We start from the raw sequence: 25,665 nt of genomic DNA, 5'->3' as shown, positions 1-25,665 counted from the left end.
AGTTCAAGTTGGCTACCACTAGCAGCTATGCTAGAAAGGATGAGACGTGGTCAACACAAACATCTGCACAAACTGAGCAAATTGGGTAGTAAATACCAGGTCCACCACAGTAGATGGGTCTTGTAGATGATAAAATCTGTCAAAAACATAGTAGTTGCATAGTAGAATATCAATCTCCGCAGAATTTCTATAAATACAATGGCCTGCTGGTCCAAATCGACTTATCATGTACGTAGGTTCGGTCGCATCTACAAGGAAACAGTGAGTAACAAGTATGAAGTCAACTTTGAAGAAGCTGACCACTTCCACAAATAACGGCAACAGCTGTGGAATGTAAACCAGATCAGGAGGCTTGAGCATATTAGTGAATCCCTTCGATCTGCGCGGTGAGTGATGCGGTGCGCGGTGAAGGTTTTCCGCGGAACGTGCAGTTAGGGCGGGTGGAGGTGGGGGTAACGGTTTGTCCGCACGATGAAGCGATGGCGGTAATGGTGGGACCGGAGGGACATCTTTCCATTTCGACTGATGGGAGAAATTGGCAGATTTCGTACTCCGTAATGAGATGGATCGCTGGCGGATAGAAGGGGGAGGTTCTCGTGTAGATGAAGGCGTCAGCGGGCGTTGCGGGGACGACATATGCGGAGATGGTCTAGCTGTTTGAACTCGGGACCGAGTTGGAGTTGGCCCTTCCTCCTCGCTCTCCTCGCTCTCGGCATCTTCGTAGCTCCCCGAACTGTCCGTTTCGTACTCACTAGAAGACTCGTCGCTTTCGTCATCCGTTTCCTCCGCGGCAAGATCAAGAGCATCACTTTGTACCAGCTCCCCGAAATTGATTTCCCCTACCACGCTGTGCACCAGTGCTTGCGTGGCTTCATCTTCGGCATCCGCATCGTCATGTCCCTGAGCCCGCGTGAACCGCCTGCGCACTTTTTCTTCGTGTGCGATCTTCAGCTTGTAGTGATACCGAGCTACGTCATCTATTTCGTTCATCATGTTCGCACGCTCTTGCCCGCCGTGAGGTAGTAGCCATTCAAGCGACACCGGTGATCCTAGACCTTCCCGGACGACAGTAAGAAATTTCTCAATCCACTGCATCAGGCTTTCAAACAAGCCTTTCCCGTTTGCATGTACCTTGTGCACGAAAGAGTAAAATGCTTGCTCGTGCCGGCTGACGAGATCAATGAAGGCTTGCACGGTGGTCTGGGGATCCTCTTCGCTCACTAATCGCTCGATAGTTAGGCCTTCTTCGTTAAAATCGGCGCGTAGAGCTTACTTTCTTCCGTAGCCTCGACGACCCTAATTAAATCGGTGATGAAATTCTGCAGATCTGATAGAGAATTTCCAATATTGGCAGCCCGGTATACTTGGGCTAATGGCGCATAGAAAATGGAGATGATATCCTTGAGTAACTCAGCGGTAACACCCTGGAGGTGCGTCAGCAGAGTTACTGAGAGTCTGTCAAATAGACTGACCTCGAATATCAGTGCAATTAACTGTTCCCGGTCTCTCAATCGGGAGTAAAGCTGCACAAGTATCTTTAGATCCTCAAATAGCCATGCCTCTTCGTTGGTTGGCCCATCATCATCGTCTGAGTCCGTAAGGTTTTCCCGCTCCCTCAGATATGCCGTATGTGCGAGATGTGCCCGGTGCACTCTGCGTATTTGGTCACGATTCAATCTGGGTTCTTCTCCAGAGCGCAGAACAACGACGAGTACGGGAATTTTCCCCTTCTTTGCATCCGTCCGATACGTATCCTGGATCTCGCGCGGGGCATTGACAAATAGGCGGAGCTTCTCACACATGACAGGGTCATCAACTTTGGCTTTTATAGCTTCGATATCTTCTTCAATAGCTGTGACCTCTTCCGTAAGAGAGCTAGAGAACATTCTGGGAACGCGTTAACAGGTTGATTGACCGGTGAAATTTTGAATTACCGCTGTAGGAGACTTCTTCCACCGAACGGAGTTGCCAGAAAGATGTCCACCACACCTAGTCTTCGTCAATACATCAGTCCTGAGAGGGTGTATGCACCTTACTGCGTATCATGGCAACTGGACTGCTTATCTTGAGTGCTGTCTTTAGCAAAAAGTAAGGCATTAAGCCATGTAAACGTTTCATGCTTGCGAATGTTTCTGACGCAGTATCAGACGCGACAAACATTTGGAAGATCGTCGAGGCTAGCCTATCAAAACGATCAGTTACCTGGTCATGGAAAGGAACGTATACGTACGTTATTCTGCCCCATTCTGTCACGGCCCGATAATTAGGAGGTAATTGGTTTATGTCGGGAGTCACTTTAATTATGGCGAAAATATGACTTAGTCCATCTATGAATATGTGAGATCGGTGATGGACAACTCCTAAAGTTGACAGACCTTTCCCCATGATGTCACCCTTGACGCTCTTCACTGCATCTCTTAAACCGTCAACACGCGCAGCAATTTCGTGCGCAAATCGTTTCCTCCCGTTTTCACGAATTCTATCTGCGTCTTCTCTTCTTCGAGCATCTTCTATCTCTTCAGGACTCAAACAAGTAGGTCCGCTGAGTAAGAAAGATTTGAGCACGGGAGAGCTCCCAATTGCCCTATTGTTCATGAGAGAGTGAAGGTAAGCTCTAAGGGTCAGCCTGTTCTTTTCCCGAGACAGCCGCGGTTTAGGTCTTCCATTTCCAAACTGCTGAGAAGATGGAGAGTGCGGGAGCGACTCAGATGAACCATCCGAGAACGTGGCACTGTAATCGGAGAGGATCGTGTGCGGCATCCGTGACACGGTGGAGATATTTGGAGGAGAGGTCGAGCGTGGAATATTGACGATTGTACGATCTTTGACGGGCGGGGAGGGTACCATCTCTTCAGGATGAAATTTGCGCAACTACATAGGAGATGTAATGGGCTGTGTCAATAATCCAGGCGGACAATGACGTACCTCATCTGCAAGCGTTTTGAAGTCACCATACCTTCGAGACACGCAAACCTCCCTATTTTCTGATAGCCGAGTCCTGATGATGAATTCCTATACAACGTGATGAGGACGTCGATGATTGATGAATATATGCCAGCAAACCTCGTGGACCCGGCTTCGGACTCGACCCTTGTCTGTGACAGTCCTCACACATACAATATTTACTTCGAATACGTCGCGATGTTTGGCTAACTGCGCCTGCCGCTTCTTAGCGACTTGCTCTAGCCGATCGAGGTCGTGTTGGTTGAGTCGGACGACCTCCTCTTGTTCTACTAGCTTTGTACCAGCGCTGAAAAGTAGGGCAAAGTTCCGTTCCAGAGTTTCAAGTAATTTGAGGCGAGCAGCTTTGGGTTCGTTTTCATCCTCAAGTAATGAGGTGGGTGATATGTTCTTCGCAAGAGCGGAAGCAACAAATACTTGTAGTTTATTTGAATAGAAACTTTTTTCCGCAGCTGCGAGGAGGGGGAATGTTAAAATAAATTGGCGAAAGATATACTTCAAAAAGGGTAAATCGAGGGGCTGAGCACCCGATGGGGGTGGTGTAAATGGGGCCCCAAGGTATGCAAGAGTGGAGCCGCCATCATCAGGTGCGTTTGTTATGCGATTTAGTTCTTCATGGAACTGAAGTTGTATTAGAGATTTCTTCAAGTAGTGAGCTCGGAGAGGTGTCAGAGCCAAATGGTGCTCCTCGGAAGGAACAGGATCCTGCGGATCATCATCAGTTGGCTTTGGAACAGAAGGTATCTGACGAGTTGGTCGACGTGGCCGATGCTTTGGAGTCAAGGAAGAGATTTGAGGAGGTGATGTGCTCATGACAAGGAACGCTGGGAGCCCGCAGTACTAGTAGTACCAGACTAAGTCGCCCGTCAATACAGGGCCACATGATCTTACGTACATCAGGTTAGCACTGCCACTCTAGGGGCTATTTCTCCTTTGGAGTACATACAAAGTCAACTACTGTTCGGGGTATACACTCTGGATCCCTTATACGTTCTTCGATAAGGCTCATCAAGCAACTTCTTAAGCTTAGCAGCAACCTCCTTCACACCTTGGCGACAATCTTCCATTCCCCGCCAAGTTCCGGCAACACTCCAACATTCAGAACACGCTTTCGATGCCTCGTTGACTGTGTCGAGTTCCAGCTCCCCTCTTGAATGCAACACAACCATAATATCGACAAGGCGATGGAACCCAGTACACCACGTCTGAATACCACGCTCGGAATTGGTGCTTGTATCAGTTACGAGGTATGACGATGCGAGCCCAATCGCCCGACGTAACATGGTTTGGTCGATAACGCCTGACTGTTGTGTCATACGCTTTACAACATGGATCACAAAACGGCCATAATCGGTTGGCTGGTTTTGTCTTGGCTGTTCTAGTTTTTAGAGATACCGAATTACGAATTATTCTGAAACTTACCTCCATCTCGACTTGGAATTGATTGAGCAATGATCTTGTAACAAGCGTTGAAGGATCCATTGTCAGTGTCTAAAGGAAAGAGGTGGAGTATGGTACGGCACTCACAACTTTCTTGCCTCTTCTACCTTGTCTGCTGCGATCTGGAGCCAATTGAGCTCAGGCCACTTCGGAAATTACCGAACCCCGGACTTCTTTCCGATAGTTCCCAGGTGTTCTTTAACTTCACGAAGTCGAGGCCGCAAGTAGCAAGCCATGGCAAGTCTTCTGGTTAAAATTTTGGGTGCTATGACGCCCCCACCTTTTGTACAACCAACAGACTATGATGGCTGGGAAGTTAAATGGAAATTTTTGGTTTTTCGTCCAGGACGTATGTGTTTGGAATCGGTTCTTTCCTAACGTACTCGTGCTCACTGCATGACGCAGTCTTTCAAAACCAGGCGTATCTTTTAGCTGGATTGTTGGCGTATGTAGCCATAGCCATCTACGGCAAATATGTCAACTTTAAAAGAGCCAATTCCTGGTGCGTCTGCGTCTTGAATCTCAATCTAACCCATCTTTAACGCATTTTCAGGTACAATGCTCACCTTCCACTCCTTCAAGATCAGTTCTCTTCACCTACATCCGCCTCAGGGCTCATCGCAGATGGGTACACGGACTTTTTCAATTTTTCCACCGGTCGACGTGCTATTGCATCCCTGCACACTGTATTCTCACTCCGCCCGCGTCAAGACCCACTCCAACTCATCTATCATTTCGGCTGGCAAATGTACGATCTCAGGTACAATCCATACGATGAACTCATCCTGGACTTCAAACTCGATGCGGAAATGGCTGCTACCATCCCAGATTACGTATGGGCCGTCCTCGCAAAGGATGAATTGACAAGTATCAAGAATAAACGCTGGGATTTGGTTAGCCTCATACCATACAGTCAATTTATATTAAATTTACACGCCATAGACGTTCACCCGTACCGCCGACCATGCCTCACTTCCAGCCTCGCTCTCCATAATGACCGAGTGGGCAGATGTGACTGACAACTTGTTCAAGGTTACCCCCACGCTCTCACTAACCAAGCTCCTTTCGGATCCCGTTAATCTCAAATACTTCAAATCCCTTTCCGTAACGGATCAGCCGCGTGAACGCCCTGCTGTCCCTCTTACTCCTGCCGAACGTGAGAAACACGTCATCTTGTGTCTGGCTGTTCCCCCTGCGGACAAGGCTACCGATACCATGCCTCTAGTCTCGGCTATGTTTACATTTATTGACGGTTTAACGAAGATGAATTTGCGGCCAGAAACCCGTTCTAAGATGAAGAAGGTCAGGGAGGATGTGGACAAGGAAATCCAGGAAGAGGCTATCAAAGAAAAGAAGGAGGAGGCCGCCGAGGATAAGAAGGCCGCGAGGCGGAAAGCAGAGGTAGAACGCATCTCACGCCTGAGTGCTGCAGAACAGAAAAAGGTTAGTCTTCGCAAATCGGGTTTTACTTCCTTGCTCACCACTTTCGCATCAGATCATTGAGCGTGATCGGAAACGTGCCTTGAAACGTTCACAAGGGAAGGTGGTGAGGAAATCATAAATATGCTATTAAGATCATATGTCGTCAGGACTAGTGTACATAAAAATATTATTCCATATATCCTTGATAGTCCATGCTGCAAATAACAAAGTAAAATATTACGAAGGTAATGACGGTGAAATGAAAGCACCGCTGGTCTGAGAATCTGTAGCAGGGGCACTGCTGTCGCGGGACTGCGCGTGAGACTGAGATGGTGACGCCCGCACCCCACTCTGACCCGCCAAGAATCCCAACCTCGTAGTCCATCTAGTAAGGAACTTGAGCAGCCACATTGGTTGCATCAAAGCGTCCTTGTATTCATCATCCTCTTCCGCTTCGCTCATTTCATCATCCGTTTCATCACCAAGCACCCGCAAATCTCCCAACCCGGCACCTGCACGACGTTCTTCCTCCGCCTCGCTCTCCGTTCGACCCCATGCATCCACCTCTCGCTCCTGGCCGCCAAGCGTCCACTGCTTCCGCCGTCGCTTTCTCGAGCTGACGGTGTCCGACCCGAAAACTTTACTCCTAAGCTCGAGCACTTTTGCTCGAGGCGCGATTGCTGCGTCCCAGAGGTCTTGCCGTCTGAACTGCCCCGCCTCGTAGTCGAGAGCTGCGATTTGTTGACGACTTTCGTGTGCCGAGACCCTTGCGTCTTCCACGCTTTGCAGGGCTTCGAGTTGGTTCGACAGATTAGATAGAAATTCACGATGATCTCCATCATCTTTTAGAAGAGCCGCGTTGGTCGCTGCCAGGTTTGAAGTTACATGCTAGACCGGTTCACGTCATGATAAGCGGGCATCTAAGGAACTCATGAACACAAACGCTTACCTCAAGGCAAGCAAGCATGCATTTCAAATGCTCTTCTCGCCGATGCATGACCAATAGGTGACCACAAATGTCTACATCGATTTGCATCCATTTGAAAGGAAGGATTCGAAGGTCTCGAAAAGTATCCAGGTCATGAAAACTACGCCGTCTGTCACGAGTATCAGCACATAATATTTTAAGCACATATTTAAGGGGTTTCATCAGCCTACCTCTGGATATCAGGCCCCAACACTTTCCTCTTACTCTCCGCCTCGCTCTGTCTTTCAGTAAATTTATCCACAGTTTTTCTCATTTCTTCTGCATTTCCTACACCCGACCAGCTAGACACGCGACTCTCGTCTCTAGGCGGTCTGGGATGTCGAGCAAGGAAGGACTTAACACGGCGATTGTACTCTGGATCATCTTTGTTAAGGTTGGACTTGGATTTTTGCGCGGTGATAGATGCATCAGAAGGGTCAAGTACGAACGGGTTGTGTGTCCTTGAAATTGCTAGGATTGAGGCATCAGATCACAGTCTAGCCAAATAAGTCATTTATGTGCATACAGATTGGTGACACCTGGCCGCTGCTCGGGAGATCCTCGTCATCCCCGCTATTCCTACCTCTTATAATTGAGTGTGAATCTTTCCATACAAGGGATGGAACTCACGGGGATAACACCACGGATGGTATGGTCAAAACGCTTGTATCGGCATACACATGGCCTGATAAAGACGATTGTGCAGACAACGGCACTGCTATCAACGATGAGCGCCCTGTAGATCTCAATGGAGATGATAGATCTATTGATCTCTTGGACCGATTGATGCTATAGTGAAGGTGTCAACCCGGAGCGGAAGAATTCAAGAAGCTACTAACCCAGCCCAGAACTCCAATTTCTTCTGGACCTTTCCAGACCAAGCACCTCCGAAGGTAAGATCATTATCATCTTCGCCTGCACTCTTCACTATCCCCAAATCGTCCACATCACTTGACGTAAGTCGTTCCTTATCTTTTTCTCGTACCTTCTCCCGGGTTCTGTGAAGTGTTTGCGTGGGTCCCATTGCTGCACGCGCCCGCAGACGAACCGCTGTCTCCACTCTACCGGTCCAAAGGGCACGCACGCTACCGGCTACCCGTTCCTTCTCATCCACTTCGTCGGGTTTCTCGTCCTTCCTAGCACGCTCTCTTTCCAATTTGTTTTTCTCGGCCCTGGATCCAACTTTCTCATGCTGTTTATCACGCCCTATGACAGCTCTAACGAACGTGCCCAGGTCCGCCACGGGTGCCAGTATACCCTCCGCACCAGCCACGCCACCGCGCCCCACAAAGCCCCTGACACGTCCACTTAACCCACGCCGCTCATCATCAGATGAATTCGGCTCAGAAGTAGGGTCAAGAGTTGATAAAATGATGCGTTGCACACGCCGTGAGTCAGAATGCTTTAGTCTTGCCTCATGCGTGGAGGTAAGCGCATTGTAAAGGTGAACGTTTAAGTAAGTTGGGAGCGCTGGTTGGGGAACCGAGTAACTTGCACCAACGGAAGGCGATGGCGAGCACACGGAGACTGCCGGCGACACCGACAGTCCAGGCGATGAGGTGCCTGATACTGTGATCAGCAGAGGTGTCTCCATGTGCGAAAGCGTTGGCGACGAATGCGTCCCATTATTGGGATGTGAGCTGATGCTCAATAGCTGAGCTTGTGCACATGCACTAATGCAAGCAATGAACACGTGTGGATGTAGAAATGGATCCTTCGGCACTGCTTGTGCAAGTGATGCAAGTTTATTTCGCGCTGAGAGCACAAATGAAAGCAGTGCTGCAACTGCAGAGGGGTCAGCAATACGTTCAGTTGCCTGAGAATGCTTAATTTGGCCAAGGTCTCAATAACGAAGAGCAATTTCACGGACCTCAATACCTGGAAGGCTCTCTCCTACCTCCATCATCCATTTTTGGAACCCGTCTATGGTCACATCACAAAGTAGGCCATCCAACATAGGTAGGCAAGTCAGTGGGAACATTCCACACACAGACAATGCAGCTTGTATCAGTTTCACCAGCTCTATAACAGTGGCCGCAAAATGCGGGTGACGCTGCGATTGCTGTGCATTAACATTAGACGTGCTGTGCTGCGGAGAGGCGCCAGTGTACAATGTCTGGACATGAGAAGAAGAGCTGTTCAATGTGTCGGGAAGGATAAGTGGACTTGGAGAATGCGAGAAAGTGCGGGTCTGAACACGCGAGTTCGGAGATTTAGAACGAAAAGGATGTGTTGCGGACGGATTGTCAGGAATGAGGTACAATGATTTAAACCGGTCCTTTGTCGTCTCACTACGAAATGATGAGCGCACACATAAACCGAGTGCCCAAACCTTACCTAGGTTCTTCGAGCGTAACAGCACTTCGGCCACTGCATCCCATTCGCAGCAGATTGATGTTGCAGTACAAACGCTCCTGCACTGCTAGAAAGTCGCCATCGGGAATGTGCACAATTGTATAATCAGACCGAAAGTTAGCCAAAGAGGTGACCATCAGAGTACCCAGGGGGGTCTAAAGCATATACATTAGCGCTAAGCGAGTATACCGCCTGAGTGCGTGCCAAGGTACCTGTTTTGGTCGGGCCCCATCTTTGCGGAGGTGTTGTACAGAGAGCTTTATTTCCAACTCTTCCTCCTCGCGTGTCAAACGGCCAGCAGGCTTAAGTACGGTGACAGTAATCTGGAACCATAGCAAGGGGGATGAACATATGCTTCCTAAAGTCCAGGCGCACATCACAAGGCCGTACCTTATGGGAAGGGTCTCCGGTATATACGATGAGCACCGTAACAGGACGTACACGCTCCACTATCCTAAGCATCAGTCAACACACCGAATTCCATACAAAGACAAGCCACAAACCACTTCTCGACCGCATACATCTGGTAACCCTGGAGCTCGACACGATTCTCAGCAATTTCAAGACAAGATTTCTTCCCAATCCAGCGTTCCCCGACAGAATCCCTGCTCACCCCTGTTCCCGCATTGAATGCCGCACTTGTCATGATGGCAGTTGCCGAGCCGGAGCGCGAACGCATTAATTTTGACGATGTGTGCCTTCGCGTTGGTGGGCTTGGAGGAGATTGTGGTATGCGCGGAGGTGCGGGCGGGCGCACGGTTGGCATGAGCAGCCGTGGTGGGCCTAGGGTTGAGCTCGCCATGGCTCACGCTGAGTACTGACGTCCGAGGGCGTATACGGAAGAGTGTCACGCTTTAGCTCATAAAGGCGTGACCCCGGTGTGACAGAATAACCTACCGAGCTTCGCGACTAGTGACTCCTTACACGCGCGCAGTGATTATTTTATTCGCGGAGGTAAGCGAGAGGAACTACAACCTTCTCAAAAATAAGGCGGTTAGGTGAAGGCTATCGAGGCACCGTCGAGCTTCAAGTATATATAGTCCTTCAAGTATTACAACAGGAAAAAATGAAGCTAGTCCAGTATTCGATGCAGAGTGAGGAGTCAAAGAGAAAATGGGGATAAATGGTGGATGGGTAAAATACACTATAGCGGTGCGGATGATATGGTACGTGGGTAGAGTACGTGATACATATTAAACAAACTCCATTGTTGTCTCTTTCATCTTGTTCATGGTGATCAGGCAAATTCCATGGTGTAGTGAGGGAATATAATGTGAATGAACAAGGCTATATGACAATGCATCCACTCGAAAACCACCTAACCATCGAGTCATAGTCAAGAGCGGAATAGGGGTAAGATAATTTGCAGCACCCACCAATTACTATTCAACTGTTCGATCCAGCCCACGACCATCCGCAGACGGAGTCGCGCGCTTTTAATGGGTAGCAATTTGGCCTTTTCATGCTCATCTATCGGGAGGACCATGCCCATCCAGAAGGAGAACGCATCGGGGTTCTCGTCAGACGGCTGCGGACCGTATGTGTGGTTTAGACGTTGAACCACCCACGGTGCAGTGCCTGCGCGAAGCTGCTCCAGAAACGTGTGGCACATTTGAAGGAGCGCGGCAGTGCTCAGAGGAGGATTGGTGGGAGAAGGACTGGTGGGAGAAGGCGGTGACAGGTTCGACATGATGCGCGAAAAAAGGTGTGGAGATGATGTTTCATCCGAGGCGCTAGAAGCAGACGATGATGATGCGGATGACGAAGAATCAACGTTCTCCTCGATTTCAGACTCCCAGTCATCAAAAAGGTCTTCATAATCGTCGATCCGTTCCACTCTTCCGATCATATATCCATCTAGAGATCCGCGTTCGAGTATCCTAAACCGATGCGTGCCCCGGGTTTCCACTATGCTCCGCCCGTCTGGCAGCATCTGTACACTGCGGATCTCGAGCATGGTACCAAAATCTGCACCCGCATCAACGCCGAGGCCGGCAACAGGTGCTGCACGTGGGGGCATTATCATGCCTAAAGTTGGTGTCGGAGCCTCGAGACAACGCCTGAGCATAAGCCGATAGCGTGGTTCGAAGAAATGCAGGAGTGTTGGCATTCCCGGAAACGATAATTGGCAGACGAAAATAGGCGTGTCTAAACGCGCGTCGCGCTCTTCTGTCGCGATTGTTTGGCCCCTTGCGTCATAAGACTCAGGGTAAGCTTTGAGCACTGCACGTTGACAAGAAATTAGATGGATGCAAGAGCCATACGTAATTCACTGACGAAGAGCAAGGACGACTTTGTTATGCGAGTGTTCATGAAAATAAGCGAACCCAGGTAATTCCACGCGACATAGCGGACATAACATGCTATGATCTAGCGATCGCTGTAAGCATTTAGAGCAAAAAGTCTGGCAGTGCCATCATCAGGGTTCTTTCACGCAAGAACAGAGGTTGTATATACATACATGTTGACAAGGCGTTGTGACAGGTTGGTAAAGCAGCATAAAACAGATCTCGCACATCAATTCCGTAGCGAGGTTCTTGTCAAATTCGGCTAACGATATAGTTCCAGGGTCAGAAGAAGGATGAAAATCCGGCGAACGTGAAGTGGACGTATGACGTCGAAGCCGCTTCCGCGGGCGAGAAGACGTCGACGCAGGGGAGGATGAACCAACGGAACTCGGCGGGCCAGAGACAGGTGTCACTGGACTACTAGCTGATGACGAGGACAATGGGAAAGCAACCGATTCTTGCTGTTCGTCATCGGAGTCAGAATAGGTCTCCACAAGGTGGTCGGGCTGCTCGCTCTCATCCTCTGCAGCTTTCGTTGCTAATTCCACCAACTTTCTCACTTTAACGTCAATCCTGCGTTCGACTGGTTCAGGAGAACTCGTGTGGTTCTCGGTAGTCGCTGGGAAGAACGCGACTCGAGAACCAGGTGGAACAGTAGGCGTGAAACTTGCTGGAGTAGACAAACAAGTCGGGATTGGGCATAAGTCTGAGTCAACATGTGATGAACAGACAGTATGACCGCATCGTAGAGATGTTGGGTCTGTTAGAAGACGAGACGGCGAGCAAAGAGGACAGTGCAGAAGAGGTAGAATAAGACTTGGAGAAGGATGGTCCATGCTGCACTTGGGAAGAGCAATGAAGAAGGGCTATCCGACAATTATATGACGAGATGAGAAGGATATGACCTGACTTACAACGAGTCATCAGCGATGTTATAAGGATGGATGAAAGACGAGCTTGAGGATTCGGAAAGATTTGCTCAGCTGTGGCTGGCTGCTCCAAGGTAAAAGGCAGTTTCTTACCTCGTAGGTTGAAGAGAATAGGACGATCTAAACTCGATTGATGGGTTCAATCAAGAGATTCACGATGCTCTCCCAAGTAGACTTTGCACGCCCTATTTAAACTTTTAATCAACTCATGCTGCAACAGATCGCCGATTTTGGCCCTTCCAATGACGACCTTTACGCACACCTCCTGTCTCGACCGGAACCGCCCACAAATACTGCACATACAATTGATCATGGCTACCGATTTCCAGAATCATGAGAGACACATGTAAGTCAATTTACGAAAGTACATCACTTTTCCTACACCACACCCCAACCTCGTGCAACAAGAAGATAAAACCGATTCTAATACTACTATACATCCACATTCACAAATTTGACACATTCGTCGTGGGCCAGCTGCTGTAGTGTGATCCCAGTTAGCATCATATACCTTCCGAATCGAGCAACGTGTATGCTTACTACTCCTCTGTTGCTGCGCGCTTGTAGCCCAGCTTCTCAATGAAGCTATCAAGCTCCTTAGGTCCCCGAGAGCCATACGGATAGGGTGAGGGCTTAGGGCGTGGTCCTTCTGTCCCATCTATCCAATGAAGAATGGGGGTAAAAATCTAGTACATTGGCGATCAATCGCACTTCCCGGTTATGGCTTGCAGCAGCATGCTTACCTTCCATGCAACATCCAGTTCGTCATCTCGGACAAAATTCGAGTGGTCACCCTTGATCGCATCCAGGATGAGTGCCTCATATGCCTCCGGAATTTTTGTATCCGTGAATCGCCTCTTGTATGTAAGGTCCATCTCAGTCGGAAGTGCGCGGAACGCATATCCAGGCGTCTTAGTGTTCAGTTTCAGGTAAACGGCCTCCGATGGCTGAATGCGGATAACGAGTTCGTTGCGTGAAATATCCTTGAAAATTCCTTGCGTAACATCCTTGAATTGCATGCGAATTTCAACCTTTGCCTCATTCAAGGCTGAAGTCGATGATTTGTCAGGGGCTATTGTGTGAGTGTAATCCGAGATGGAACGTACCCTTTCCCGCCTTCAAGATAAACGGAACGCCTTCCCACCGCTCGTTGTTAATCCAGAGCGTGGTAGCAGCAAACGTTGGGCAGACAGAGTCTTTCGGCACAGTGTCGTCATCCAGATAACCCGGTTTCCCATTGGCTCCTACATACTGGCCTAGAAGCACGTCCTCCCGCTTGATAGGTGGGATGGACCGAAGCACTTTGACCTGGGAAGGATAAGCCGGCGTGAGAACATAATAAATACTTCTAGTGCACATGAATAACCTTCTCGTCCCGAATGTCCTCTGACGCGAACGAGACAGGTCGTTCCATGGTCAAGATACTCAGGACTTGCAACAAATCTGAGTGTGCACATGCATTAGCGTGGCAGCCCCTTCCCACACAAGCTCATAGGAGACTCACGGTTTTGCAAGATGTCACGGATGATGCCAAATTCGTCGAAATAACCACCACGACCTTCTGTGCCAAAGGGCTCCTTGAAACTGATCTGGACGTTGCTGATAGAATGCTTGTCCCACGCAGCGCCCATAGCGACATTGGCAAAACGGAGGACCAACAAATTCTTGACCATCTCTTTGCCTAGATAGTGGTCAATACGGTAGGTCTCTTCCTCTTTCCATGACAGCTTGAGTGACGACAGGAGCTCCCGGCAGGAGTCAAGATCCTTGCCAAAAGGTTTTTCAACTATGATGCGATTAGTCCCGTTCGTCGCGTAGCAGCACTCTTTGACATGTTTTGCAACAGGAACGAACACGGATGGCGGGAGGGCAAGGTAAAAGAGGCGGTTGATACCGCGAGTTTGATACTTCTTCTCAATGGCCTCCATGTGCCTTGCCAGATTTTGGAAAGAAGGACTATCATCATAGTTGCCAGAGACATAGGAGGATAATTTCTTGAATTCTTCGATTTTGGCAGCGACTTCAGGATCGTTGTTAGGGTTCTTGATGTAACTAGTGGTGCGTTTGTGATACTCTTCTTGATCCATCTTTGTTCGTGCATAGCCAACGATATGGACATCTTTGGGAAGATAACCGTTGCGGTAGAGACCAAACAAAGCTGGGTACGTCTATCGGGGTATTCAGGATCTCCTATGAGGACGACAAAGAGCGTTATCGCTCACCTTTTTCTTCGCAAGGTCACCGGAGGCACCAAATACTAGATGTGAAGAGATTTGAGTTGGACGGGGGCAGTGGCGGGGACAGGGGGACTCACCGACGATGAGAGTGTTATCTCTGAATTCGTGACCGCTGGTCTCCATTGATGGAATCGTACCCGACCTTGTGCGTGTCATTGAGGTCATGATGTTGTCCAAGGAAAATATGCGTTGAAGAAAGATAAATGCAGGGGCTTTAAGTTGTTGTTCTTAAACTTATTGACGTGAGTGTGAGAAGACTGTCAATGTAGTAGTGATGGAGTGAACAGATGTAAATTTACATTACCGTGAGGCGCCGTGCGTTCGTCAGCGTGAGGCTGGGCAGGATGATGGTAATCTCTGTAATCGTCTAGTAGCTGATTCAACGCGCGGCTTACTACTACACTTCTCATCATCACGGACTCATTTCGGTAACGAATCGAGCACGTGCTCTTTATAGCTTTTGCCATGGCAGACTCGGAGGACCAAGCCATAAAGCACTTTCAAGAGCTAGTCTCCTCTGACCTGACTGCCGTAGATCCAACGTCCATTCAGATCCGTGCTAGTGCTCTAGTAGCTCGTCTCAAAGCCCTCAATAGAAACGCAAATGCTGCAACAAGAGCAAGCAAGCAAGCTACCACAGAGGCCCGTCATGACATGGATCAGACACATCTCGGCCTCCAGAATTTGCTCTATGAAAAGCGTCATCTCGAGAGGGAAATAGACAAGTGCCGGCAATTCGCGTTTGTTGTTTTTTATCTGTCCTTGCAATCTCTGCTGATCGTTCGCGCAGTTCCATATATCAGGACGTACCCTTGTACTCCCTGTCAGAGTTCAGAGCTCTGGCACCCCCCGAAGCGCGCTCAGACGACGTGCTGCAGAATGTTCATCAGCTGATGCTCAATCGTCTAAGCTTTGAACTTGTCGAAAGGCAGAGGCACGTTCCATAGACATTCTAACATATATTTTTGTATCTCATCATCATCAACAGACTCGATCAAAAAAGAAAAGAACTCACAGCCCAAAAGGAAGAGCTTTTAAAGCATAGCAAGCTTAAGCTCGCAACCGTGGAAAGTGTCAAAACGCAAATAGAATCACTCATGAAGGTGCGAACAATCTTCTGTCCTTTTCACTTTGCTTCAACGAACATTTCGCAGGCCGCCGCAGACATACAGAAGAGAGTCGATGAACTCGTACCGGCACTCCCACCGTCCACTGCAACGACTCCCGCTCCTTCTTGAACTTTTTGCATGCCGAATGCACTCCCGAGTTACCGAATACCTCTCATCAGTCCCGCGGTTGTCTAAGCAAAATACATTGATGACACACAGTGAAGTTGGCAGTACACGATCCCTAATTATACAACACGGCGAAAGGGATAAGATGTTTCCAACTATTGTCCAGAGGTGATAGGGATAGAGGTCATCAAATATACGAGCGAAGAGGGTATCTCCGCAAAAAGACCAATTGAATGATGATAGCAGATAAAGACACAGAATTGAGAAAGGTTAGGGTGAAGTACAGAATGGATATGATATGTAAAATGATATGAGTGATGTGCGAAAGCCAGTGAATAAAATGCGGGAGAAAGGCATGCCGAAGGAAGAGGTATCAGGATTCTTGTTCTTCATCCTCACTGATGCTGCCGATGTCGCTCATCTCTTCATCTGCTTCGTCTTCATTGCCGTCTTCTGCGGCATCCATAATATCCTTCGTTGCAAAACGTTGTACGTACTCTGAGCAGGAATGAACGTTACATGCTGGGCGACGATAGAAGGAAACAATCTCACCCTTGACCTTGGCCTCGTATTCCTTCGGATGTCGCATCATGAGCGCTGCAGCTTCACCGTTTAGTGGATCATTAGGATTAGGGTACCGCAGCAATTGGGGCAAGAACACTTCAAAAATGTTGATCATATCTATGAAAGGGAACAGATCAGCGACACGACCGGAGGTGTATCAACTGCCCCGCATACCGAACATTGGTGACCACGTCTGATTAATAACGTCCAGGCATACGGAGCCACTCCTGTAATGGGAGCGTATAAATCGACATTTCGGGAATTATCGCGATAGCTACTGACAGCTCATCTATGTTGGGATGAAAGATCTTGTTCATAAAGCCTATGCTTGGCGACTTGTATGGATACTCTGCTTGCAACTCTACGTGAATCTTCCATATACCACCCGCGAAGGGTGCTGGTGCTGATTAATCCGACGTGCACGGAGGAGTGATTAGGAAACATACTTTCTCCCGGACCATAGAAGCGGACGTAGAACTCGCGCATGTTGTCATTGACGAGGGTCACCTCGTAATCTGACATGAGCCTAGATTGTAGATCGTTACATTAATGAAGATGCGTGAGGCAGGTGGCCTTTACAGTTTCATAACATCTGTCTCGATACGGCGCTTTGTTGAGGTGTGTCTGGAATGAAACCAAATAAGTTTGAACTGCAGCCTCGTAAAGAACGGACTTATCATGTTTGCTAGAATACAAGATGGATGGGTTTGTGGAAGACACGAAGACTGAATTCACTTAGACAATCGCTGCCAAATGTAATATAGTGTTACGCCGCCGTCGGAGATATCCATTTCAAGTACCGAGAAAGGCCGGGTCATTAAGCTCATCAATATTTTGGATACTCTCCCGGAGCATCTACAACAACGCCGTAGAAAACAAGATATACACTCGAAGACTAGCGTTACAACCTCGTTACACCCAAGACGCCCCATTTCATCCGAAATACATACAAACCAAGAGATAGCAAGATCGTATATTGTCATGTACTCAGTAAAAGGTCCACTCCTCGACAACACAATAAGCATCGTTCGGGTCGCACGGGTATGGTTTACGGAATCCAGCTTGAGGCTTGTATTGTTGTCGGACATAGCTTGCCGCGCCTTGGAGCCGTTCAGACGCCACTGCAGGCGGCCTACCCGCTGCAGCAGCAATACCTCGGCTGTCAGCACCGACAACATTGCTTTGGGCAGCACCAGTGCTCGACTGGAACATGTGGCGTGGGTGTGCCAGGTCGACGTCGACACTACCTTGGTTCCACGCCCGCATAGCCAAGAGCAGGGCTATGACGAAAGACCTGTGAATTATTGTCTCATTTATATGTTGAATGGGACAGGCTTACCCAGCCAGAACGCCCCAAACGCCGCAATCAAGATTAATTCCTCCTGCCCTTGCGACAAGACTCTGCCTTCCCTTTCGGTTCGGTGGTGTTTCACTACCCTGTCTTCAGGTCAGCTCTGCTGAAGATAAACCCACTATTGTCATACAATACGATAAGTGCCGCGATCGCCAATATCGTTACTGATGTTTGAGTCAGATGGATAACCTCTATAAACGCTCATTCGTTAAAATACACTAAGCGCCCAAAATACAACGATACTTGCGAATCGAGTGGGGCAAGAATCTCATGATCGTATGGCCTATCACGAGAGCAATAATGCCTGCGGATTGACGCTGAATATAGCATCCACATATCATGAAGACCTATGCACGCACCTTTGAGAACATGCCTGACCGGGTGGTCTGTAAACAGAGCCATTTCGTGACGATAGAAGTAAGAAAGAAGTGGAAAATGGGTGGGTGGGAATCAATGACCAGATACCCCTTGTATTTTCGACTAACAGCAAACCATGAGGCCGAATTATTCTAGATTACCCTTCTGATTCGGACACGAGGTCAAGTATATTTCATTCTCCACATTCTCATCAATTGTTCTACGTAATGGTTCCGGGACCAGCCGACTCTTTGGCAAGTGTGTACCAAGTACGCTACAATAAAAGTACAATCAGAAAATATCGTGGGCTCTATCGTTCCAACACGTGAAATCCGCAGGCATACATAGAAGTACGTATGATTTTCATTGTCAACAGACTCAGGCCGGCATGTGAGTGACAATAGGCTGGCCACCATTAACACCTGGCTGAACGACGACGGAGTGACCAGGCATTTGTTGTACATGGTATGCCCCCATCATTGGATATGGCTGGCCGTATCCTCCGTACGGGGCTCGCGGGTATATAGCCTCAGTAGGGTATCCTGGAAATTCACCAAACCAGCCTAGCTGCGAGACGTGTTCCCGCCATGCGTAGTACCGACCATAAACGACTGCACGCGATGTAAGCGTGATCAGGGTAATGAAGAAGAATACAACTGCAATGGAAGATTTCAGTATATGCATTACAACGAAGGAAGTAGAGCACACATAACACGAATAGAGTCCACGACAAGGCTTCGGTGACCTTCATTTGATAACAATATGACCGCGCAGACACTAGTGTTATGTGAGAGCTGAGCTTTGATACGGGCAGAAATATCGCATTGATCACTTACTACTTCCTTTGGTTGTAGGCTGCTGGTCTTGGAGAGGGTAGCATTGCTCATATCCGATCACATCTCTTGAGCGTGTAGTTCATAACCGCTCATGCATCAAAAAACTATGTACTTACGCGGACCATGCGCCCAGTGCTGTTGATTCGAACAGATAAAGTTGGTCAGATGTAGGGTAAAGGGTAGCACTGCCAGCTTACCTAGCCATAATACACCAACGATGAAGTGGAGCGTCACCTCCACTATCGGCTGGGAGAACTGCATTCTGGAAAGGCATAAGCCAAGTAAGGCGGATCGGTGGTGCCTTCTACTCACATCCACAGAAATGCGAAGATGGTGGCTGATGGTGGAATTAGGGCAAAGATAACGAAATCGCCTAAGAAGACGGTCACGGTGACGATTCAGTGTCCACGAAACCGATAGAGATGCGGCAACACATACGATTGATATGTGGGAGGAATAATCTCGCAAAGTTGGCCGTCAATCCAAGGACAGCTGCAGAGAGCAAAAACGCAGATACTGGATAACATCGATTGATCAATAAATTAGTAGGGTTGTGGATTGCAAACAAGCCTGAGTGACATACTATATCCAATGCGCCTCATGTTTACAAACATGACAGTCATGGCTGAAAAATGTCAGGTATGAGGTGGTATGGAGCGTGAATCCAAGGTACGTCGTGTCGAAAGAAGGGAACGTGACTGAAGAACGATGCCTATATGATATAGTAAACGTTGGTTGAATAAAATGATTCGAATGAACTACATGATTGAATGCTATATTTGGCTAGTCAACATATATGACCATCATGGGGTGCCTCATGGCATCGTTCAGGCGCTCAACTGCAACAACGCTTGTTCAACTTGTGCACTTTGAGGGGGATGCTCGGCCCGGGCGCATGTCAGGCGACAAGATTATGATATTTGAAAGCCTAGCAGATATGTAGTACAAACTGTATTTATTAGATTTCCCGAGCATGACATTCTATGCCAATAAAACCCAATTTGTGAAACATATACAGCGGTCATCGCCTGGGTGACGCATTTCTCTTATACTTGTCCGTTGTGTGCGCGCGTACTGGGGTTTGACCCGACCATCCGGGGTAGCGCGAGTCCTCGCGTCTGGTCTCAGACCCCCAGGGTGCTGAGGTTTTCTCATCATAGGCCCTGCCTCTTGATCGTGACCGACTGCTGACGGGTGCTGGTAACTTGGGCATAGACTTTCCGAACCACGGGTATTCGGTGACAGCAATGTACCACACATTGCGGTTGACGCGGAAATGATGCTTTACCGCAAGCGCCAGCAGGAAAAACAAGAACGCCAATACTGCGGGAGCTTGAGATATACTCCAGGATACGGATTCAATTCACTTACTGAGAATAAGATTGAAAAGTGAGAATGCCTCTAGGACCCGATACTGAGCCTGGTATGTCTCTGTGGAGACTTGGGACAAAGGTTAGACTTTTCTCTGAATAAACACACTCTTGTAACTTACATCCAGGAACATCGATGGGGTTAGTTTCTGCATCGGATGAATAGCATTCTACATTGGCGTTCTCCGAGTCAGAGCTTGCTAGGAAGGCACCCAAAGCTGGACCAATCAATCAGCATACAATTGCCATCAAGCCCGTGATTCGCGTACCAAGCCAGAAAGTCCCAAGCAGTCCGAGGCATCCGAGCTCTATTCTCGTGGAGATCGGGTTGCTGGTGCGAACCATGCTGCATCCAAGTCTGTAGTCCTAGTCAATGCCGACGCGTCGTGCGAATTTATATATCAACTCACAAAATGATGAGAATGAGCATGCTGGCACTACATACAAAAATGGTGAAAGGAACGAAACGAGCTACCCTTGCGTAAGTTACGGTTCATGAGGATATGCAGCAAACTCACTGAGATCTGTGATGACAAGTAGACTCTGGAAGTGAGCTGCAATAGCCAGGCAGATCACTGTCCAAATAAGGACTGCGCCTGCTGCCAAGTGAGCAAGGTCATGATAGACCCCATGAATGTGAGTGCTAACCGTAAATGCAAGCCCTAAAGATGTTAAATTTAGATGGCATGGCTTTCCCCGTGAATATTCGTGAGATAGAGATTGTAGGAAATCGCTTGCGACGGGACGTTTCAGGTTGGCGTTCCCGAGTAGAGTGATGCTGACGAGGCTGGCGATGCTGGCGGGTGGATTGATGTTGGCAATTCAAGGGAAGTGGACGTGCAGGCCTCATGATATAGTATTGAAGGTATGCGTACACGAGGTGAAGGGGCGTCTGATTCTCGTAAATCTAACTTGCGACGGCGTGGCGTGCACCGTGCAATTCAAGGCGTGGCAGACCTCGACGATCAGGAATCCGGGGGAATACGAGACGTGCGTCCGCTCAAACACAGCAGGCAGGCCAGCCATTCTTTTAACGACTGAAAAATTTCGGCTTCCAAGGATTGTGAACGACAGGTACGGATGTACAAATCCGTGTAAACGCCTCGAGGCAGATCACTTGACAAAGTTTGAAACGCCGGGGAAAGTCACAAGCGATTTTTCCTTTTAAATTACTACCCTACAAACAACGTACAACGATCAACATTTCATGGCCTCTTTTCGGAGCATCTCTCCGATGTCTGCAAACTGAACCAGACATTCAGGGTTTCGTAGTGTAGCAGAATTCACACTCGAAATTTGGGCTCCATTGATGATCTGGCCAGTTTTCATTGCCACGAATCCTGCATCAAAATCATAAGAGCCTACCTTCTTAACTGGGATCTCTACGCGCTTCCCGTTCAAGGTATATGGGATATCGTCGACCTGGATTATCTATCAAGCCCCCGCGGATAGTCAGCCAACGTTCCGGGGGACTGATAAAAATGGAACGCACACGAGCAGGAACATGGCGTGGGCTCCGTCGTGATCTTATTTCCGATCTAATCTTTTGCTCCATTTCTATCGATAGAGCCCGCTTGTCACAAAGCTTAACGAACAGGATCACGCGCTCATCTGTACCGCCATCAATGGACTGTGCCACAACCAATGCATCCTCAATTGTATCGTTCGCGTTCCGCTCTTCAGAAAACGAGAAGCACGTTTCAAGGACATTGTATATTTCAGACGATCCGAATCGGATCCCTCCAGGATTTCTACGAAATGATTAGAATTAGAGGAGTGTGAAAGTTATATACTCACAGAACACCATCGCTTCTTCCTAGCATGATGAGTCCACCTCCATTTCCATGCTGAGAAGGTGTGATCAGCACGTGGTCCCCGTGATCTGATCCAAATCAAGTTAGTAAGGGAAAGCGCAATCTCATGATCCGGGGCGCGTACACCACACGTCCTTGTATTCAGCAAAATAGGATAGACGAAACCTCTCTGCTGCAGCCTTGACACTCTCGTCCGTCCCAAATCCAGGCAGGGGCCAAAATCCAATGGGCATACATGGAAATGGTCTAACGCATACCAACTCGCCAGCCTCACTAGCTTGACAATTGCGCCCCTCATGAGTAAATGTTTCGATTGCCATTCCCAGCATACGACATTGGATTTCCCCACGATGTACCGGCAGGGCAGAACACATCCCGGCAAAGAGCGAGCAGATGTCCGTGCCTCCTGAAAGAGCAGTCCAGGCGCATAACAAAAACAACATTATAGATCATACCTGTTATGGATGCGAGAAGCACGTTGGGGTGAATGTGTTCATACACGTAGTCGAAGAGCGCATGGCCTAATGGCGAACCAGTCGAGTAAATATGCCTCAAGCAAGTCAGATTGTGATGATCACGAGGCTTGTAGCCCATCCGCTATTGCCGTTCAAGTAGTGATATTCAATATATTCTGTCTTAATAGGACGGTTACTCAAGTACTCACCGATAGCTGATCAAGGTATTTCGCACTCGTTCCGAAAATTGATATTTGCAATTCATCCACAAGATGCCATAGATAAGAGGGATCCCTCAGAGGACTTCCATCGTAGAGCACTAGCGTACATCCGACGCTGAGACCGCTCACTAAGAAATTCCACATCATCCATCCTCTACAATACCGCGAATTAACCCGCAGTCGATTTGGATCTGGGAGTGAAACAAACAACTTACGTCGTGGTATAATAGAAAAAGACGTCTTCAGGGCGGAGGTCTGCACATATTACAAATTCTTTCTTCGCTTGTAACAACATCCCACCGGCCCGATGCACAATTGGTCTGCGAGGCCAGAATCAGTATGATTTACCAGGGGTTGCTAATGATAGCAACACACTTTGGGCGACCTGCGGGGACCAACTGAGTTCATAGTTAGAGTGCGGATATACAGGGCCACAAACCTGTCGTGCCTGAGCTAAAAAGTATCCACAACGGCCAATCAAAGCTTTGACGACACCAATCGATTTCTCCTTCTGAAGTACGACCCAAAGAGCTGGACTTGCCCTTCGAGATGAATGTGCCCCATGAGACCCAGTCGGTGTCCCATGTGTACGTGTTCATTGCCGACTCAATGACGATCACGACTGGGTTGAGCGAACATCGCTCGGAGAGTCCAGAAAGAAGAGATTGCAGCTTTGGCAAATGATGATGAACTTTTCCATTGTACCTGCATGATTTGAACGACAAAAACCTGATTTACCAGGGGAGCAACGTACACGACGGCATCGACAGCAAAAATCACTCGAGGTTGTACTTGCTCAAATCTACAAATTACAAGTGAGCGTGCGACGAGATTTTGATAATTTCGCGCACCGTTCTAATACACCCTGTGTCCCGAAGTCTGCTGCTGCACTGACCCAGATGCAGCCTACGAAAGTTAGCAAAAAGCAATAGGGGCAGAAATGGTCTACCTATGGCAGTGGCAGCGAGACAAGCGATGACATTCTCCTGGCAGAGGGCGTAAAGTCAAGAATGGGCAATGTATCTTTAGCTAGCGGTGACGTACAATACAATTCGAAGAGTACGAAGCCACTCGATCCCCGGGCTTCAGATCGAGCATCAGCAATGCTGAAACCAGGTCAGCAACCATCGCGTAAAGGTCGGCATATGTGACACGCTGATGCGGAGGATTTGGGCACTCGGGGGTAGGCTCAGCTAATCAGCCACGATTACCGTGTAAATCAAGGAATATGGCTGTATCAACATACTTGCTTGTATAAGCGCGAATTTATCTGCCGAACGACATGTCAACATATTTTCAGCCCAATTGATCCTCGCTTCGCTGAACCAGGGTGGGTTTGCAGCTGGGAGAGTATTCTTATCGACGACACTTTGCCCTTTATAGCCGACGATAGCGACGTCATCCCATACAGTGTCCCAGAATGAATCGATGTGGTCAGTAGACCATCGGTAGAGGTCACAGTACGAATCTAGCGCAAGTCCGTATTTTTTGTTGACTTTCCTGAGGAACGCAACGCAACGCGAGGATTCAGCATCGGAAGGCACGAAAAGTGGAGGCGCGCCTGGGGATTCGGTATTCATGCCAGACACTGATAGGAAGACTGTTACAAGATCCGGGAGGGTCCGGTGCACAACATTATGCTCGGCTCGGCGACGTCGTCTTCGGAACCGAAATCTAATAGACCTATATCTTTGTCGGGGAATACAGAAATTATTATTTCAAAAGTAAATTCTTGGAAGGAGGGAAACTGCAGGAACGCAGACTATCATAATATTGTAGGCTAGTAGAACATATTGGACCTATTTTTCATGCAGAAGAAGGAGGTCTGCATACAAATCGTGCGATATCAAGGTTACGTAATAATTAAGTGTTTCGGACAGGTGGTGTCATCCTGAGGAGGCAGTTTAACCCCTATAAGTACCAGATTAAGTTCATACCCGCCAGTTGTCTTTGGCATCCGTCCTAGCACTCTTCGCTCGTTTTTTTCCATCAGCCTGATCCCTGTCCAGAAACCACGACCATGGATAACTTTCTTGCCCCATATAGCACAGAAGCAATGGCGCACTCCAGGCTCAGGTATGCGGTGTTGCCATCGACACAAAAAGTTCACCTTTTGATTTTCACAGCGAGGACTGGTTAGACTGGGACATCAGTCGCCCTTCATTTGACGAGTCCCTTGTCGCCCACTGTGCCTCATACCACGCGTTTGACCGTTATTTATCTGGAGAGGATCTTTTCATACCCCCTCGTTTTCCGAGCGAACTGGAACGAGTCCTGTATGTATTCAATTCACATGATATCGGACACAGCAGCGCTAACACCGACACAGACGTCGATACGCATACGACTCAATTCATAATGCAATCTCAAGATCTCGTCAAACGCTAAAAGTCGGAGGATACAGCAGGGTGCGTGTATTTCCTATCGTTTCGTCGTCCGCGCGCTGAACTGGTCATAAGACTTGTCATCTGGCAGAGCAGTCCATCCGCAATGTTTTAGACACAGAAGGCAATGCAAGGAGATTGCTCGCCTGGCACAAGCCCGGCAAACTCCACTCGCCCATGACTGTGGATCTAACCCATACTGCTTCGGGAATCAAAGTTTAACTCGCGTCACTCATGTAGACGTTTGGCATTCATCCATTCATTCATCGTCCCCATCATTCTGGTGTAAACAATACGCCATGTAGTATCATCCCAGCAACATTCCATTCTTTAGAACGCAAAATTACTGTAGACTTTGGGCTTTTACCTTTGTATTTCGATTGATGATAGATCGCTTTTCGATGCAAGCCCCTGACGGTGGACAAGATGCCGGCGGTCGTGGGTGCTTGTATACGTTGTAGAAATGACCAATTAGT

General features: G+C 48.4%; 13 protein-coding genes across 13 annotated transcripts; 3 read left to right on the top strand and 10 right to left on the bottom strand.

Annotated features, from left to right (window-relative positions):
• Positions 1 to 25: 25 nt before the first annotated feature.
• EDB93DRAFT_619962 (uncharacterized protein) lies at positions 26 to 3,830 on the bottom strand. The gene is made up of 10 exons (XM_041456885.1): positions 3,064 to 3,830; positions 2,926 to 3,012; positions 2,376 to 2,871; positions 2,231 to 2,327; positions 2,037 to 2,182; positions 1,935 to 1,989; positions 1,473 to 1,887; positions 1,274 to 1,424; positions 301 to 1,220; positions 26 to 248 (listed from the first exon to the last, which is right to left on the bottom strand). The coding sequence occupies exons 1-10, from the start codon at positions 3,772 to 3,774 to the stop codon at positions 225 to 227; spliced, it is 3,102 nt and encodes a 1,033-aa protein (XP_041305603.1). The 5' UTR covers positions 3,775 to 3,830; the 3' UTR covers positions 26 to 224.
• A 27-nt stretch (positions 3,831 to 3,857) lies between these two features.
• Positions 3,858 to 4,477, bottom strand: EDB93DRAFT_1158776 (uncharacterized protein). Its single transcript, XM_041449971.1, has 2 exons — positions 4,384 to 4,477; positions 3,858 to 4,334 (listed from the first exon to the last, which is right to left on the bottom strand). The coding sequence occupies exons 1-2, from the start codon at positions 4,441 to 4,443 to the stop codon at positions 3,912 to 3,914; spliced, it is 483 nt and encodes a 160-aa protein (XP_041305602.1). The 5' UTR covers positions 4,444 to 4,477; the 3' UTR covers positions 3,858 to 3,911.
• EDB93DRAFT_1158774 (DUF1682-domain-containing protein) lies at positions 4,478 to 6,002 on the top strand. Its single transcript, XM_041449970.1, has 5 exons — positions 4,478 to 4,750; positions 4,807 to 4,903; positions 4,955 to 5,294; positions 5,344 to 5,844; positions 5,897 to 6,002. The coding sequence occupies exons 1-5, from the start codon at positions 4,636 to 4,638 to the stop codon at positions 5,960 to 5,962; spliced, it is 1,119 nt and encodes a 372-aa protein (XP_041305601.1). The 5' UTR covers positions 4,478 to 4,635; the 3' UTR covers positions 5,963 to 6,002.
• Positions 6,003 to 6,060: 58 nt separating this feature from the next.
• On the bottom strand, positions 6,061 to 9,947 carry EDB93DRAFT_1089166 (uncharacterized protein; the record flags this gene model as incomplete). The annotated part of the gene is made up of 11 exons (XM_041446187.1): positions 6,061 to 6,711; positions 6,773 to 6,920; positions 6,982 to 7,261; positions 7,317 to 7,369; positions 7,421 to 7,579; positions 7,630 to 8,606; positions 8,661 to 9,081; positions 9,128 to 9,300; positions 9,358 to 9,468; positions 9,536 to 9,599; positions 9,649 to 9,947. The coding sequence occupies 11 exons, from the start codon at positions 9,945 to 9,947 to the stop codon at positions 6,061 to 6,063; spliced, it is 3,336 nt and encodes a 1,111-aa protein (XP_041305600.1).
• Positions 9,948 to 10,481: 534 nt separating this feature from the next.
• EDB93DRAFT_1089296 (PUA-like domain-containing protein) lies at positions 10,482 to 12,269 on the bottom strand (the record flags this gene model as incomplete). The annotated part of the gene is made up of 3 exons (XM_041446199.1): positions 10,482 to 11,368; positions 11,423 to 11,549; positions 11,607 to 12,269. The coding sequence occupies 3 exons, from the start codon at positions 12,267 to 12,269 to the stop codon at positions 10,482 to 10,484; spliced, it is 1,677 nt and encodes a 558-aa protein (XP_041305599.1).
• Positions 12,270 to 12,582: 313 nt separating this feature from the next.
• On the bottom strand, positions 12,583 to 14,971 carry EDB93DRAFT_1321956 (glucose-6-phosphate 1-dehydrogenase). Its single transcript, XM_041454948.1, has 8 exons — positions 14,677 to 14,971; positions 14,585 to 14,619; positions 13,867 to 14,530; positions 13,729 to 13,805; positions 13,469 to 13,670; positions 13,106 to 13,410; positions 12,903 to 13,048; positions 12,583 to 12,842 (listed from the first exon to the last, which is right to left on the bottom strand). Exons 1-8 carry the CDS (start codon positions 14,762 to 14,764, stop codon positions 12,809 to 12,811), a joined length of 1,551 nt encoding a protein of 516 aa, XP_041305598.1. The 5' UTR covers positions 14,765 to 14,971; the 3' UTR covers positions 12,583 to 12,808.
• Positions 14,888 to 15,929, top strand: EDB93DRAFT_620091 (Fms-interacting protein-domain-containing protein). The gene is made up of 4 exons (XM_041456887.1): positions 14,888 to 15,339; positions 15,390 to 15,533; positions 15,588 to 15,702; positions 15,754 to 15,929. The coding sequence occupies exons 1-4, from the start codon at positions 15,065 to 15,067 to the stop codon at positions 15,835 to 15,837; spliced, it is 618 nt and encodes a 205-aa protein (XP_041305597.1). The 5' UTR covers positions 14,888 to 15,064; the 3' UTR covers positions 15,838 to 15,929.
• A 278-nt stretch (positions 15,930 to 16,207) lies between these two features.
• EDB93DRAFT_1252409 (ubiquitin-conjugating enzyme/RWD-like protein) lies at positions 16,208 to 16,920 on the bottom strand (the record flags this gene model as incomplete). The annotated part of the gene is made up of 5 exons (XM_041453284.1): positions 16,208 to 16,332; positions 16,387 to 16,515; positions 16,573 to 16,625; positions 16,681 to 16,795; positions 16,845 to 16,920. 5 exons carry the CDS (start codon positions 16,918 to 16,920, stop codon positions 16,208 to 16,210), a joined length of 498 nt encoding a protein of 165 aa, XP_041305596.1.
• Positions 16,921 to 17,145: 225 nt separating this feature from the next.
• On the bottom strand, positions 17,146 to 18,278 carry EDB93DRAFT_1158756 (uncharacterized protein). The gene is made up of 5 exons (XM_041449969.1): positions 18,112 to 18,278; positions 18,000 to 18,056; positions 17,883 to 17,943; positions 17,738 to 17,835; positions 17,146 to 17,678 (listed from the first exon to the last, which is right to left on the bottom strand). The coding sequence occupies exons 1-5, from the start codon at positions 18,152 to 18,154 to the stop codon at positions 17,386 to 17,388; spliced, it is 552 nt and encodes a 183-aa protein (XP_041305595.1). The 5' UTR covers positions 18,155 to 18,278; the 3' UTR covers positions 17,146 to 17,385.
• EDB93DRAFT_1158749 (uncharacterized protein) lies at positions 18,279 to 19,803 on the bottom strand. The gene is made up of 8 exons (XM_041449968.1): positions 19,529 to 19,803; positions 19,384 to 19,461; positions 19,258 to 19,318; positions 19,143 to 19,207; positions 19,062 to 19,080; positions 18,946 to 19,010; positions 18,818 to 18,886; positions 18,279 to 18,765 (listed from the first exon to the last, which is right to left on the bottom strand). The coding sequence occupies exons 1-8, from the start codon at positions 19,566 to 19,568 to the stop codon at positions 18,488 to 18,490; spliced, it is 675 nt and encodes a 224-aa protein (XP_041305594.1). The 5' UTR covers positions 19,569 to 19,803; the 3' UTR covers positions 18,279 to 18,487.
• EDB93DRAFT_1158746 (uncharacterized protein) lies at positions 19,804 to 21,446 on the bottom strand. The gene is made up of 7 exons (XM_041449967.1): positions 20,964 to 21,446; positions 20,834 to 20,911; positions 20,726 to 20,786; positions 20,585 to 20,673; positions 20,438 to 20,533; positions 20,317 to 20,385; positions 19,804 to 20,268 (listed from the first exon to the last, which is right to left on the bottom strand). Exons 1-7 carry the CDS (start codon positions 21,163 to 21,165, stop codon positions 19,967 to 19,969), a joined length of 897 nt encoding a protein of 298 aa, XP_041305593.1. The 5' UTR covers positions 21,166 to 21,446; the 3' UTR covers positions 19,804 to 19,966.
• On the bottom strand, positions 21,447 to 24,635 carry EDB93DRAFT_1158743 (acetoacetyl-CoA synthetase). Its single transcript, XM_041449966.1, has 15 exons — positions 24,052 to 24,635; positions 23,850 to 23,998; positions 23,755 to 23,791; positions 23,657 to 23,711; positions 23,560 to 23,607; positions 23,245 to 23,510; positions 23,181 to 23,190; positions 23,021 to 23,125; positions 22,794 to 22,959; positions 22,585 to 22,726; positions 22,254 to 22,535; positions 22,113 to 22,197; positions 21,808 to 22,066; positions 21,681 to 21,746; positions 21,447 to 21,629 (listed from the first exon to the last, which is right to left on the bottom strand). The coding sequence occupies exons 1-15, from the start codon at positions 24,383 to 24,385 to the stop codon at positions 21,513 to 21,515; spliced, it is 2,121 nt and encodes a 706-aa protein (XP_041305592.1). The 5' UTR covers positions 24,386 to 24,635; the 3' UTR covers positions 21,447 to 21,512.
• Positions 24,636 to 24,825: 190 nt separating this feature from the next.
• On the top strand, positions 24,826 to 25,348 carry EDB93DRAFT_1061512 (uncharacterized protein; the record flags this gene model as incomplete). Its single annotated transcript, XM_041444836.1, has 4 exons — positions 24,826 to 24,881; positions 24,932 to 25,081; positions 25,135 to 25,213; positions 25,265 to 25,348. Coding segments are annotated over 4 exons (369 nt in total), but the record flags the coding sequence as incomplete, so codon positions are not given.
• Positions 25,349 to 25,665: the final 317 nt, after the last annotated feature.

This window comes from Suillus bovinus (assembly GCF_016758785.1).
Source record: "Suillus bovinus strain UH-Sbo-P2 chromosome Unknown EDB93scaffold_46, whole genome shotgun sequence".
NCBI lineage: Eukaryota > Fungi > Basidiomycota > Agaricomycetes > Boletales > Suillaceae > Suillus > Suillus bovinus.
This window is presented reverse-complemented; position numbering and strand designations above follow the sequence as displayed.

Coding starts and splice junctions, on each gene's coding strand:
- EDB93DRAFT_619962 (XM_041456885.1), bottom strand. CDS start 3,774: ATGAGCACATCACCTCCTCAAATCTCTTCCTTGACTCCAAAGCATCGG. Junction 1,990..2,036: donor TCCAGTTGCCATGATACGCA/GTAAGGTGCATA, acceptor GACGAAGACTAG/GTGTGGTGGACATCTTTCTG. Junction 1,888..1,934: donor GGAAGAAGTCTCCTACAGCG/GTAATTCAAAAT, acceptor ACGCGTTCCCAG/AATGTTCTCTAGCTCTCTTA.
- EDB93DRAFT_1158776 (XM_041449971.1), bottom strand. CDS start 4,443: ATGGATCCTTCAACGCTTGTTACAAGATCATTGCTCAATCAATTCCAA. Junction 4,335..4,383: donor AATTCCAAGTCGAGATGGAG/GTAAGTTTCAGA, acceptor AAACTAGAACAG/CCAAGACAAAACCAGCCAAC.
- EDB93DRAFT_1158774 (XM_041449970.1), top strand. CDS start 4,636: ATGGCAAGTCTTCTGGTTAAAATTTTGGGTGCTATGACGCCCCCACCT. Junction 4,904..4,954: donor TTTAAAAGAGCCAATTCCTG/GTGCGTCTGCGT, acceptor ACGCATTTTCAG/GTACAATGCTCACCTTCCAC. Junction 5,295..5,343: donor AGAATAAACGCTGGGATTTG/GTTAGCCTCATA, acceptor TACACGCCATAG/ACGTTCACCCGTACCGCCGA.
- EDB93DRAFT_1321956 (XM_041454948.1), bottom strand. CDS start 14,764: ATGACCTCAATGACACGCACAAGGTCGGGTACGATTCCATCAATGGAG. Junction 13,411..13,468: donor TATCTTGAAGGCGGGAAAGG/GTACGTTCCATC, acceptor CATCGACTTCAG/CCTTGAATGAGGCAAAGGTT. Junction 12,843..12,902: donor CGCGCAGCAACAGAGGAGTA/GTAAGCATACAC, acceptor ATCACACTACAG/CAGCTGGCCCACGACGAATG.
- EDB93DRAFT_620091 (XM_041456887.1), top strand. CDS start 15,065: ATGGCAGACTCGGAGGACCAAGCCATAAAGCACTTTCAAGAGCTAGTC. Junction 15,340..15,389: donor GACAAGTGCCGGCAATTCGC/GTTTGTTGTTTT, acceptor TCGTTCGCGCAG/TTCCATATATCAGGACGTAC. Junction 15,534..15,587: donor GAACTTGTCGAAAGGCAGAG/GCACGTTCCATA, acceptor CATCATCAACAG/ACTCGATCAAAAAAGAAAAG.
- EDB93DRAFT_1158756 (XM_041449969.1), bottom strand. CDS start 18,154: ATGGCTCTGTTTACAGACCACCCGGTCAGGCATGTTCTCAAAG. Junction 17,944..17,999: donor ATTCTTGCCCCACTCGATTC/GCAAGTATCGTT, acceptor GAGCGTTTATAG/AGGTTATCCATCTGACTCAA. Junction 17,836..17,882: donor ATCGCGGCACTTATCGTATT/GTATGACAATAG, acceptor ACCTGAAGACAG/GGTAGTGAAACACCACCGAA.
- EDB93DRAFT_1158749 (XM_041449968.1), bottom strand. CDS start 19,568: ATGACTGTCATGTTTGTAAACATGAGGCGCATTGGATATA. Junction 19,462..19,528: donor CATGAGGCGCATTGGATATA/GTATGTCACTCA, acceptor GATGTTATCCAG/TATCTGCGTTTTTGCTCTCT. Junction 18,887..18,945: donor GCCTACAACCAAAGGAAGTA/GTAAGTGATCAA, acceptor ACATAACACTAG/TGTCTGCGCGGTCATATTGT.
- EDB93DRAFT_1158746 (XM_041449967.1), bottom strand. CDS start 21,165: ATGAGGCCTGCACGTCCACTTCCCTTGAATTGCCAACATCAATCCACC. Junction 20,912..20,963: donor CTTTAGGGCTTGCATTTACG/GTTAGCACTCAC, acceptor ACTTGGCAGCAG/GCGCAGTCCTTATTTGGACA. Junction 20,534..20,584: donor GCTTGGGACTTTCTGGCTTG/GTACGCGAATCA, acceptor TGATTGGTCCAG/CTTTGGGTGCCTTCCTAGCA.
- EDB93DRAFT_1158743 (XM_041449966.1), bottom strand. CDS start 24,385: ATGAATACCGAATCCCCAGGCGCGCCTCCACTTTTCGTGCCTTCCGAT. Junction 22,960..23,020: donor TTTTTCTATTATACCACGAC/GTAAGTTGTTTG, acceptor GCGGTATTGTAG/AGGATGGATGATGTGGAATT. Junction 22,067..22,112: donor GGAAGAAGCGATGGTGTTCT/GTGAGTATATAA, acceptor ATCATTTCGTAG/AAATCCTGGAGGGATCCGAT.